Below are 13522 nucleotides of genomic sequence, written 5' to 3' on the forward strand. Positions count from 1 at the left end.
AATGCATATGTATAGGAATATATTTTTCCCACATTTCCAAGATTCTACCCTGAAAATTTCTGTGATATCACTTCCCTGAAATGCATTTTCATTATTTCATGTCAGTTCATCTAAGTATTCCATATCATGTGTTGGAAAATAGAGACAACTCTAAGGCCCTTCTTATTTGACTATTTATAAACTATAATTAAAGGTCAACTTCAGTACCTCCACAGAACTTAAATCTCATTCACCATTCTTATTTAGAGTGCTTTATTTTTTAATAAGGTAGCCTAAATTTTATTTGAAGAAGAGTAAATGATTTAAAGCCATTCAGGGTACTTTAGAGGATCCCAAAAATCTATGGTTGTGGTTCTTAAACAACCTTATCACTGAAAGATCTGGATTACACTCCAGGGTGGACACTGATACTATGCTTCCATGGGAAATGGTTTCTTGGTTGTGAATATTGTCCTTTCCCTTCCCCCTATAGTCTTGGAACTGTGTCGATTGTGTGAACTTTTAGAATCATTATTTTCAACACACTTAGCATGGACCCATTTGATAATAGGAGACATACATATTCTTAACAAAAAGAAGACCCTTCACCAAGCCCTAATGAAGTGATAAAATAATATCTGGAAAAAATAACAGTCATCCATTAGATTATTTTTTAAAAATATTAAGAATAAGTTTAGTTAGTAATACATTACTGTATTAGGAAAAGTGATATAAATGAATTTTAATTTTTAAAGGTGTTTCTGATTACTACAAAGAGAGTATAAAAAGCTGCGTACATGGGCTGGAGTTGTGTCTCAGTGGTAGACTACTTTGCTAGCATGTGCAAAGCACTGAGTTTGATTCTCAGCAATACATATAAAGAAATATTTTTTTGTTTTATTTTTTAAATATATGACAGTGGAATGCATCACAATTCTTATTACACATATAGAAAAATTTTTCATACCTCGGTTTGTATATAAAGTATGTTCACATCAATTCCTGTCTTCATATATATACTTTAGATAATAATGTCTATCACATTCCACAATCCTTGCTAATCTTTACACAACACTCCTACACTGGCTACTTCACATAAACTTGCCTCAGGGATTTAATGCATAAATCACATAAATTTTCTGCAGCCTATGCAGTGCTGTTGGAATGGCTATTATAAAAATCTAAAATTGTCATGTATGGTGGCATATACCTGAAATTCTAGAAGCTATGAAAAATGATGCAGGAGAATTTGAAAGGATAAAAGAAACAGAAGTTAAAATGTAAAGGACCAGGTATTGTAAAGTTTCTAAGCTGCACTCAAGGTCTGAAATTCCTGTGGCAGTTAAGATAATTCCCAGAACTGCCCATTAGATGTGTGTCGAAATCCCCGCCCCCCTTGACTACCTAGTTGCTTAATAACCCAGACCCGTGTAGCTCAGCACGTACGCACCCCGGGGCTTAAACCAATCGATTTGAATGTATACCCTGCCTTAGGACTGACCTATCACCCCTGCCTGACCTGTTCCTGCCAATGAATGTACTAATCATGTTTGAGAGTTGTTGTATGATTTTCCCGTGGTGTATGATGATTTGTTAAAGGGGACTATGATGTATGTAAAGTCCCTGCCCTCTCTAAAAAATGTATATAAACCCTGCTCAAGTTGTTCTCGGGGCTCTTGGCCGCTCTCCTTTCTTGAGTGAGCACGGAGCCCCAGCGCGCTGGATCTTCAATAAACCCCTGTTGCTGTTGCATGAGGCATTCTCTTGGTGGTCTCTTCCTCCGTCGTTCGCTGGTCCCTTACATTTGGGGGCTCGTCCGGGATCCCAGCAGTGCTGGACAAGGAGACCCCAACGGACTCCTCTCAGGGTAAGTAAGGCACCTTTTCCCTTTTTCTTGCGACCGCTCAGAGATTTCAGTTTAGTTTCGGTTTAAGGGTTGGCAGAGTGGCTGCTGGCGGAGAGCGTGAGCTCCCCCTGGCGGTGGTGGACAGATGTGTCCTGAAGCCACAGGCCACGTCCCCAAAGGACGTCTTGGAGAACTCAGGAAACTGGGGGATGAAAGCACCCTCAACTCAGGTGTATTTTTGCCACTGATTTGGATTCAGTGACTCTGCTGCCAACCCATTGGGTTTTGCTGGCTACTCAGTTCTGATCATTGTCTCCTGTTGAGTTTACTCTCTGTCTTTAGTGTCCAGCTCATCAGGTTTTGCCAGTTACTCAGTTCTAATCTTTGTCTTGTCTGTGTCGCGTTTATATTGTCCCTGTCCCTGTTTGAGTAACTCCCATTATGGGACAAAGCCATTCCACGCCTCTGTCCCTGACCCTTGATCATTGGACTGATGTCCGCTCAAGGGCCAAGAATCTTTCTTTTTCAGTGAAATGCCAGGCCTGGCAGACTCTCTGTGCTTCACAATGGCCCACCCTCAGAGTTGAATGGCCCCCAGAAGGATCCTTCCACCTCCCTCTAATCCGCAAAGTCAGAGATATTGTCTTTCAGCCAGGGCCACATGGCCATCCAGATCAACAGCCATATATCTTAACCTGGCAGGACCTCTGTGAATCTCCTCCCACATGGGTGAAGCCTTTCCTTGTCCCAGCCCACACTCCAACCCCTTCCCCCAGGATTCTATCACTCAAACCTTCCGCTCCTCCCCCTCATCCCTCCATTCTCCCTGAGTCACAGGATTTAACTTTACTCGACTCTCCTCCCCCTCCTTATCCTCTACCCATGCTCCCCAACCCCCAACCCATTCCAGATGACCCTCCCGCCGCTGACTCAGCCTCTCCGCCGCTAGAGGTAATTGGGCCAGACCCAAGCCCTCCTGGGGACTTCCCGTGGTAGCAGCAGCAGCCCCTCCCCCCTGAGGAAATTGGGCCAGCTAAAGGAACCCACTGGTGATGAATAATGGAGAACTTGGAAGCCCCTGTGATGCTCCATCTTTGTCCCTATGGTCCCACAATAGATGATGGCCATGGAGGAGAGATGCAAGCTTACCAATACTGGCCTTTCTCCTCCTCAGATCTATATAACTGGAAAAATAACAACCCCCCTTTTTCTGAGGACCCCACCCAACTCACAGGTTTAGTCGAGTCACTGATGTTCTCACACCAGCCCATTTGGGATGACTGCCAACAACTTCTGGGGACTCTCTTCACAACAGAGGAACGAGAGAGAATCCTCTTGGAGGCCAGAAAGAATATTCTTGGACCAGATGGGCGACCAACCCAACTTCCCAACATCATTGAAGCTGGCTTCCCCTTAAACCGACCCAACTGGGACCCCAACACCTTTGAAGGTAGGGAGCATCTGTCCACTTATCGCTGGGCTCTTATAGTGGGTCTCCGAGTGGCCGCCAGGTGGCCAACTAATTTGGCCAAGTTAAGAGAGATTATTCAGGGGCCTAATGAATCTCCATCAATGTTTCTGGAGAGAATTATGGAAGCATATAGGAGGTATACTCCTTTTGATCCTCAGGCAGAGGACCAAAAGGCATCTGTTGCAATGGCCTTTATTGGGCAGGCTGCCCTAGATATTAAGAGAAAGTTACAATGTTTAGATGGATTACAGGATATGACTTTAAGAGATTTAGACAGAGAAGCTGAGAAAGTATATTATAAGAGAGAAACTGAGGAAGAGAGGGAACAGAGGAGGGAGAAAGAAAGGGAACAAAAGGAAGATGAAAGAAGTAAAAGGCAGACTAAAGCATTGGCTAAGGTCCTGGTCACAGCCACAGATAGGCCAGAAGTTAGAAAGCAGGGAGACAGGAAGGGATACCTGGGACCATGCCAAATGCTGCCCCTGGCCTCAGATCAATGTGCCTACTGTAAAGAAAAAGGACACTGGGCCAAAGAGTGCCCCAAAAAGACGCAGCCACGCCAGCCTGCCATGCTGACTCTAGAAGATGTCTAGGAAAGTCGGGGCTCGGATCCCCTCCCCGAGCTCAGGGTAACATTTGAAGTGGAGGGGACCCCAGTGAACTTTGAAGTGGATACAGGAGCAGTATACTCAGCCCTTAAGACCCCACTGGGACCCCTATCAAATAAAAGGTCCTTAGTTCAAGGGGCTAATGGCAGTAGATATTGGGCTTGGACAACAAAGAGGACTATGGACCTAGGAAAGGGAAAAGTCCATCACTCTTTTCTAGTAATCTCAGAATGCCCGGCCCCATTAATGGGCAGGGATCTGCTCACCAAACTCCAGGCTAAAATAACCTTTAACCCTGATGGTCCCCAGGTGGAGTTCCTAAATCCTTCAGTAAAAACTCCATAGTCACGGCTTTGACTATGTCAGTAGAAGATGAACATCAACTCTTCACGCCCCCAGGGACTGATCAAACAGACAAACTACCCCAGAAATGGATAAAAGATTATCCTGATGCCTGGGCAGAAACTGCTGGGTTAGGTCTAGCCATAAAACAACCTCCAATAGTAATAGAATTAAAAGCCTCTGCCTCTCCAATCAGTGTTAAACAATATCCTCTAAGTAAAGAAGCTAGGGATGGGATAAGGCCCCATATTCAGAAATACCTGGCTCTTGGGGTCCTAAGGCCCTGTCAATCAGCCTGGAATACCCCCCTGCTACCAGTAAGAACGCCAGGAACTGGGGACTACCGTCCTGTTCAAGACCTAAGAGAGATCAACAACAGAGTGCAGGACATTCACCCCACGGTACCAAATCCATATAATTTACTTAGCACTCTGAATCCAGAGCGGAAATGGTACACTGTGCTGGACTTAAAAGATGCTTTCTTCTGCTTGCCCCTGCATAAGGACAGTCAGTTGCTGTTTGCTTTCGAGTGGGTAGACCCAGAAACAGGAACATCTGGCCAACTAACCTGGACTAGACTCCCACAGGGGTTCAAAAACTCCCCCACTCTCTTTGATGAAGCCCTCCACAGGGATCTCAACGACTTCAGAACTGCACACCTTGAAGTCACCCTACTCCAATATGTGGATAATCTGTTACTGGCAGCCGACACCAAGGAGAACTGTGAGTCTGGGACCCAAGCACTATTATCTGAGCTTGCTCAGCTTGGATATAGGGCTTCTGCCAAAAAGGCCCAAATTTGCCAGCAAGAAGTAATCTTCCTGGGTTATTCTCTTAGGGGTGGCAAACGATGGCTCACTGAGCCCAGAAAATGAACTGTTGTACAGATACCGCCCCCATCAAATAAGAGACAACTCAGAGAGTTTCTTGGGACTGCTGGCTTTTTCAGGTTATGGATTCCTGGGTTTGCGTCTCTGGCTTCCCCTTTATACCCGCTGATAAAAGGGGATGCCCAGTTCTGATGGACCCCTGAGCACCAACAAGCCTTCGATAATATCAAAAAGGCGCTGCTATCTGCTCCGGCCTTAGCACTCCCAGATGTAGAAAAACCCTTCACTCTCTACATTGAGGAAAAGAAAGGAATAGCAAGGGGAGTGCTCACTCAGACTTTGGGACCTTGGAAAAGGCCAGTGGCATACTTATCAAAAAAGATGGACCCAGTGGCTAGCGGGTGGCCCCATTGCCTAAGAGCTATAGCAGCGGCAGCCCTCCTAATAAAAGATGCTGATAAATTAACATTGGGGCAGAAGCTAACCATTATAGCCCCCCATGCCCTGGAGAGCATTATCCGTCTGCCTCCAGACAGGTGGCTATCAAACTCCAGAATAACCCACTACCAGAGCCTCTTGCTTGACAAAGACAGAATAATGCTGGGACCCCCTGCTCCACTCAACCGGGCTACACTGCTGCCAGAAGAATCATCAGGACCCGTCGCTCATGATTGTCAACACATACTGGCAGAGGAAACCAGTATACAATGAGACTTGAAGGATCAGCCACTGCCTCGCCCTGAAGTCGTATGGTTTACAGACGGCAGCAGCTTCCTCCAAGATGGTAAGCTGCGGGTTAGCGAAGCTAATGTCATCTGGTCCTCTGGTCTCCCAGAAGGGACATCAGCCCAAAAAGCAGAACTGATTGCCCTTACGTAAGCATTGGAACTAGCAACAGGCAAAAGGGCCACCATATACACTGATAGCCGCTATGCATTTGCCACTGCTCATGTGCACGGGGCTATTTACCAGCAAAGGGGGCTATTAACCTTTGCCGGGAAGGAAATAAAGAACAGAGATGAGATCCTCCACCTTCTCTCAGTAGTGCAAGGCCCTAAGGAACTAGCTATAGTGTACTGTCAAGGGCACCAGAAGGTAAATGACCCCGTGGAGGTTGGAAACAGAAGGGCAGATGAGGAAGCTAAATTGTCAGCCCTAAACGGAGTGACTCTGTTAACTTTTTCCACACCAGGAAAACAACAATCAGGAGACTTGGCCACACCAGAACATTCAGGCAACTTATCATCTGAGGAGACAGATACAGAACTCTGGGACCCTACAGAGCCAAGTTTACAATATCAAAAAGCCCAACTGTATGTCAAAGACGAACACCAGCTCACCCACTTAGGCTCAAAGAAATTACAGGCACTCTTAAAGGACCGAAGAAAAGACTTATCATTGACTGACTCACAGAGGAAAAAAATAGCCGAGCAGGTGGCTAGAGCTTGTCAAGTCTGCCAATTAGTTAATGCTTACCACTCCAAGCTTCCTGCAGGGAAGCGCTTACGAGGAACCAAACCAGGACAATTCTGGGAAGTGGACTTTACTGAAATTAAGCCAGCCATGTATGGACTTAAATATCTCCTAGTCTTTGTAGATACTTTTTCAGGATGGGTCAAAGCCTTCCCCATGAAGAAAGAAATGGCTCAGATGGTGGTCAAGAAGATCCTAGAAGACATTTTTCCAAGGTTCGGCCTGCCTAAGATAATAGGGTCCGATAACGGACCAGCGTTCGTGGCCCAGGTAAGTCAGGGATTGGCCAGGACCTTGGGGATTAATTGGAAGTTACATTGTGCTTATAGACCCCAGAGCTCAGGACAGGTAGAAAGGATGAATAGAACCATCAAAGAGACCTTAACGAAATTAAGCTTGGAGACCAGCATAAAAGATTGGACTATGCTCCTACATTATGCACTGTTTCGTGCAAGAAATACCCCCTCCACCACTTTGTGTAACCTCACCCCTTATGAAATTCTCTATGGTTCCCCTCCTCCAGTAAGGGACCTAACCCCAACTCTGAGACTTAATAATTCCTTTCACACCCCCTTGCTTAACAGACTTAAAGCCCTTGAACAAACACAGCGATACCTGTGGAAACAGTTGGCCACTGCCTATCAGCCCGGAGACGAGGGAACCCCACATTGATATCAAGTGGGAGACTTCTTCTACGTGAGACGGCATCAGGTGTCATCCCTGGAACCCCACTGGAAAGGACCATACCAGGTGCTGCTTATAACACCTACAGCGGTGAAAGTGGATGGGATCGCTTCCTGGATCCATGCCTCCCATCTCAAGCCTGTGCCCTGTCCAAAATCCAGCTGGAAACTGGAACAGACTGGTAACCCTCTCAAGTTGTGTGTCCGTCATGTGTATAGGGCTATGGATTCTTCCCCTGACAGCCAGCAGTCCTAATCCTCATCAGCCTGTCCAGCAACAATGGAAAGTTATAAACCCTACCAGGCAAGTAGTATGGTCCATCTCACACAGCTCCTTTATGGACTTGGTGGCCATCCCTTCATCCAGACATCTGTCAGCTTGCTGTGGGTGATTGGGATATCCTAGATGTAGAAAATCCCAACCAAACCCCATACTTTGCTAGGAAGCACCCTACAAGTGTGGGGGACCAAAAATATGGAGGTTGCAGTACCGAATTGGATTTCTATGTCTGTCCTGCAGACTTCCAAAGTCGCAAACAGGTACGATCATGTGGGGGACAAAATGATTTTTATTGCAAGGCATGGGGATGTGAAAAAACAGGAACTGTTTATTGGAAACCGAACTCCTCTGATAGTCTAATTCAGGTGGGGTGGAATGACACCAGGTTAAACTCCCGTGACTGTTATGCAGTAGGATATAAGACAACCAAGTGCGGAACAAAAGTTCTATGCAACCCTCTAAATATAACTTTTACACCTAGAGGTAAAGGACACCCTCAGTCCTGGATGTCAGGAATGTCTTGGGGAATGAGATTCTATGTACATGGATATGACTATGGATTGAGGTTCACCATAAGATTTAAATGGAGCCCACCAGTAACCTTGGTCGGGCCTAATCCCATCAAGCCAAGGCTCCCACATACTCCCAAACCACCAAACCCACCTCCTCGCATTAACCCTCTCACTCCCGAACCTTCTATTTCCTCTACCCATACTGGTATTGAATCCTCCTCATGGGAAATCATTCAGGGCACTTTTATGGTATTGAACTCCACGCAGCCAGACCTCACCCAATCCTGCTGGCTGTGTCTCTCGGCTGCTCTTCCCTATTATGAAGGAATAGCAGTTAATGGGACTTATAACACAGAAGCACAAAGCTCCTCCTGTAGTTGGGGTGAAAATCCAAAGTTAACTCTCCCAGAAGTGACAGGGGCAGGTTTATGTCTAGGGTCCCCACCCAAAAGTAAACAACATATATGTATCCAGGTAGAAGAAATCAACACCACGCAGGGCTTCCTAGTCCCTGAGAGGGGAAGCTGGTGGGCATGCGACTCAGGACTAACTCCTTGCACTTCAGCCCAGGTATTTGACAGCTCTGTAAACTATTGTGTAATGGTGCAAATACTCCCCAGGGTGCTTTACCATGATGCAGAATCATTTGAAGGTCTAGTAGGGGGACAAACAACCCGTTTCCGCTGGGAACCAGTCTCCTTCATTCTAGCCATCCTATTAGGGATAGGAGCTGCTGCAGGAGTAGGTACGGGAGCGGCTGCTATGATCCGGGGGTCACAACAAATGGCCCAATCAGAAACAGCAATAGATCAGGACTTGAAAACATTAGAAACTTCTATCACAGCCTTTCAGGAGTCTTTAACCTCTCTCTCTGAAGTTGTTTTGCAGAACAGGCGGGGGTTAGACCTCCTCTTTATGAGGGAAGGAGGCCTCTGTGCAGCACTAATTGAAGAATGTTGTTTTTACGCTGACCATACTGGAGTTGTAAAAGAACCCATAAGTAAATTAAGAAAACGCCTTGAAGAGTGCCAGAGAGAAAGGGAAACTCAACAAGGGTGGTTTGAGTCATGGTTCACACAGTCCCCCTGGTTAACTACACTCCTATCGGCCCTAGCTGGACCCTTGATCATCCTTATGCTATTACTAACTGTAGGACCCTGTTTGCTTAACTGTATAGTTTCTTTCCTCCAGGCTCAGATTGAACAGGTGAAACTCATGGTAATCAGACAGCAATATGCTCCACTGACAGAGATGGAATGTGAGACCCCTCAATAATTATAATTCATCACTATTAAGATTAAAAGTAGTCAGAAAAAGGAGTGGGAAATGAAAGGATAAAAGAAACAGAAGTTAAAATGTAAAGGACCAGGTATTGTAAAGTTTCTAAGCTGCACTCAAGGTCTGAAATTCCTGTGGCAGTTAAGATAATTCCCAGAACTGCCCATTAGATGTGTGTCGAAATCCCCCCGCTTTGACTACCTAGTTGCTTAATAACCCGGACCCGTGTAGCTCAGCACGTAAGCACCCCGGGGCTTAAACCAATCGATTTGAATGTATACCCTGCCTTAGGACTGACCTATCACCCCTGCCTGACCTGTTCCTGCCAATGAATGTACTAATCATGTTTGAGAGTTGTTGTATGATTTTCCCGCAGTGTATGATGATTTGCTAAAGGGGACTATGATGTATGTAAAGTCCCTGCCCTCTCTAAAAAATGTATATAAACCCTGCTCAAGTTGTTCTCGGGGCTCTTGGCCGCTCTCCTTTCTTGAGTGAGCACGGAGCCCCAGCACACTGGATCTTCAATAAACCCCTGTTGCTGTTGCATGAGGCAGTCTCTTGGTGGTCATCCTCCATTGTTCGCTGGTCCCTTACAAATTGTTAGTTCAAAGACAGCCTCATTAACATAACAAGGGTACAATCAACTTAGTGAGAGCCTGTCTCAAAATATAACATAAAAAATAATGTGGATGTGTCTCAGTGGTATGCATCCCTGGATTAAATACTCAGCACCAAACCAAACAAAACCAATCAAATATCTCATAATTAATAGGGATTCTAGGGTACACAAATATGTAAAAATATTGGTGACAATATAGTGATAATTTGGGGTAGCAGTGCAAAGTTGTACATGCCTGTACTCCCAGTGGCTTAGGAGAATAAGAGGTCAAAAACTAGGGGTTTATTCTCAAGTTAAAGACCAGCCTCAAGAACTTGGCAAGGTCCTAAGAAACTCAGTAAAAACCTCTCTCAAAAATAAATAAATAAACAAATAAAAGTGTTGGAGACTGGGTATATAGCACACTGGTAACATGCCCTGGGGGTAATCTCCAGTTTTTAAATAAATAAAAAGATATAAATAATAATTCTTGGTAAAAAAAAATCATACAATCCACTAATAATAACTCTGGATATATATGAAAAGGAATTGGAATACTTTTTCTAAATATATTGCCACATGTCTATTTTTATTGTATCTTTATTCACAGTATCTAATAAAAGGAAACAAATGAAGTACCTTTTAGATAGAAAGTATATCAGAAAATGCCTTCCAGCTGCAAAGCATCCAATTAGTCCATCCCTTCAGAAGCTACACACTTAAAATTCAAACTGGTCCCTAGAAGGCAAGAGTCAGATAGTGGTGTTTTCTAAATACTCCAAAAAAATTGGAATCTCTGGTAACCTTGTTTCAGATATTCTAAAACACAGCACTAGGTCATATGGGAGATCAGAATGAGAAACCAACACATTGTAAATTCTTTAATGGGGAATCTTAACTCAGATACTGTCATAACCGAAAGCAGTGTTGGAGATAAAAAAATAGATTCTGTTTCACTGATTTCTGGGTTATGGATTCAAGTCAAACATATATTAGAAAAAAGTTAACACTACTGGTTAAAATCTATGTAAAACAGGTATTAAAAATGTATCAGGGTCTGGATGTGTTGGTGCAAGCCTGTAATCCCAGTTGTGGAAGAGGCTGAGGAAGAAGTCTCAAAAGTTTAAAGCCACCCTTAGCAAAAGTGAGGTGCTAAGAAGCTCAGTGGGATCCTGTCCCTAATTAAAGTTAAAAAAAAAAAAAAACCTGATGATGTGTCTTAGGAATCAAGTGTTCCTGAGTTCAATCTCCAATATGCCCACAATAAAAAATGTACCAGGGGACTGGGACTGGGGCTGGGGCTCAGTGGTAGCTCACTTGTCTGGCACATTTGAGGCACTGGGTTCAATTCTTAGCTCCACATATAATTAAATAAAATATAGGTCTATCAACAACTAAGATTTTATATATATATATATATATATATATATATATATATATATATATATATATATATACTGTACCACGTTATTGACATGGACTTTGATCTAATTTGCTGTGTACTTTAGCCCTTAAGATTGAAGTTGGCCAGGTATAGTGGTGCATGCCTATAATATCAGCTGTTTCCAAGACTGAGACATAAGGATCATGAATTCAAGACCATTGACAGCAATGGTGAGACACTAAGCAACTCAGTGAAACCCTGTCTCTAAGTAAAATACTAAATAAGGTTAGGAATGTTGCTCAGTGGTAGAGTGCCCCTGATTTCAATCCCTGGTCTCCCCCCCAAAAAAAAATGGGGCTAAGTAAATAACTCAGTTTGTAGAGTGCTTGCCTTCTAAGCATGAGGCCCTGGGGTCAATTCTCAGTACAGAGAGAGAGAGAGAGAGAGAGAGAGAGAGAGAGAGAGAGATTGAACTTACATGTAATTTAAATTCAAGTCAGTCCCACTTTTATTTTTTCCTGCCACACCAAAAGTGTAAGGGTTCGGTGAATGTCGGAGGAAGAGATCACCAAGAGACCGGCTCATGCAACAGCAAAAGGGGTTTGTTGAGGATCCAATCCAGTGCGCTGGGGCTCCATGCACACTCAACAAGGAAGAGCAGCCCGGAGCCCCGAGCAGGGCTTGAGCAGTGTTTTTTTTGGTTTGTTTTTTGTTTTTTTTGTAGTTCTGTATATGTTCTATTTTTTTTATTGGTTATACAAAACATTACAAAGCTCTTGACATATCATATTTCATACATTAGATTCAAGTTGGTTATGAACTCCAAATTTTACTCCAAATACAGATTGCAGAATCACATCGGTTACACATCCACATTTTTACATAATGCCCTATTAGTAACTGTTGTATTCTGCTACCTTTCCTATCCTCTACTATCCCCCCTCCCCTCCCCTCCCATCTTCTCTCTCTACCCCATCTACTGTAATTCGTTTCTCTCCTTGTTTATTTTCCCATTCCCCTCACAATCTCTTATATGTAATTTTGTATAACAATGAGGGTCTCCCCCCATTACCATGCAATTTCCCTTTTCTCTCCATTTCCTTCCCACCTCATGTATCTGTTTAATGTTAATCTTTTCTTTCTGCTCTTCCTCAATGCTCTGTTCTTAGTTGCTCTCATTATATCAAAGAAGACATTTGCTATTTGTTTTTTAGTGATTGGCTAGCTTCACTAAGCATAATCTACTCTAGTGCCATCCATTTCCCTGCAAAATCCATGATTTCGTCATTTTTTAGTGCTGCATAATATTCCATGGTGTATAAATGCCACATTTTTTTATCCATTCATCTATTGAAGGGTATCTGGGTTGGTTCCACCATCTAGCAATTGTGAATTGTGCTGCTATGAACATCGATGTGGCAGTACCTCTGTAGTACGCTCTTTTAAGGTCTTCAGGGAATAGTCCAAGAAGGGCAATAGCTGGGTCAAATGGTGGTTCCATTCTCAGCTTTCCCAGGAATCTCCATACTGCTTTCCAAATTGGCCGCACCATTTTGCAGTCCCACCAGCAATGTACAAGAGTACCCTTTTCCCCACATCCTCTCCAGCACTTGTTGTTGTTTGACTTCCTAATGGCTGCCAATCTTACTGGAGTGAGATGGTATCTTAGGGTGGTTTTGATTTGCATTTCTCTGACTGCTAGAGATGGTGAGCATTTTTTCATGTACTTGTTAATTGATTGTATGTCCTCCCCTGAGAAGTGTCTGTTCAGGTCCTTGGCCCATTTGTTGATTGGGTTATTTGTTATCTTATTGTCTAATTTTTTTGAGTTCTTTGTATACTCTGGATATTAGGGCTCTATCTGAAGTGTGAGGAGTAAAAATCTTTTCCCATGATGTAGGCTCCCTATTTACCTCTCTTATTGTTTCTCTTGCTGAGAAAAAACTTTTCAGTTTAAGTAAGTCCCATTTTTGATTCTTGTTATTAACTCTTGTGCTATGGGTGTCCTATTAAGGAATTTGGAGCCCGACCCCACAATATGTTGATTGGAGCCAACTTTTTCTTCTATCAGACGCAGAGTCTCTGATTTGATATCTAGTTCCTTGATCCACTTTGAGTTAACTTTTGTGCATGGTGAGAGGGGGGATTCAGTTTCATTTTGTTGCATATGGATTTCCAGTTTTCCCAACACCATTTGTTGAAGATGCTATCCTTCCTCCATTGCATGCTTTTACC

General features: G+C 43.8%; 1 protein-coding gene and 1 long non-coding RNA gene across 2 annotated transcripts in view; one reads left to right on the forward strand and one right to left on the reverse strand.

Moving 5' to 3' along the window:
• Positions 1-1728: 1728 nt before the first annotated feature.
• The window catches only part of LOC125614637, a 21360-nt gene continuing 9566 nt past the window's right edge, over positions 1729-13522 (reverse strand). Inside the window, exons 2-3 of the long non-coding RNA XR_007345208.1 lie at positions 13344-13348; positions 1729-1740 (exon numbers count right to left, since the gene is read on the reverse strand). This is a non-coding gene — a long non-coding RNA (uncharacterized LOC125614637). The remainder of the gene's footprint in view (positions 1741-13343; positions 13349-13522) is intronic.
• Positions 2267-7517, forward strand: LOC107160670. Its single transcript, XM_048797561.1, is given in 3 exon segments — positions 2267-4219; positions 4222-6819; positions 7134-7517. Coding segments are annotated over 3 exon segments (4557 nt in total). The 3' UTR covers positions 7140-7517.

The sequence above is a fragment of the Marmota marmota genome, unplaced genomic scaffold, assembly GCF_001458135.2.
Source record: "Marmota marmota marmota unplaced genomic scaffold, marMar, whole genome shotgun sequence".
NCBI classification, from domain to species: domain Eukaryota; kingdom Metazoa; phylum Chordata; class Mammalia; order Rodentia; family Sciuridae; genus Marmota; species Marmota marmota.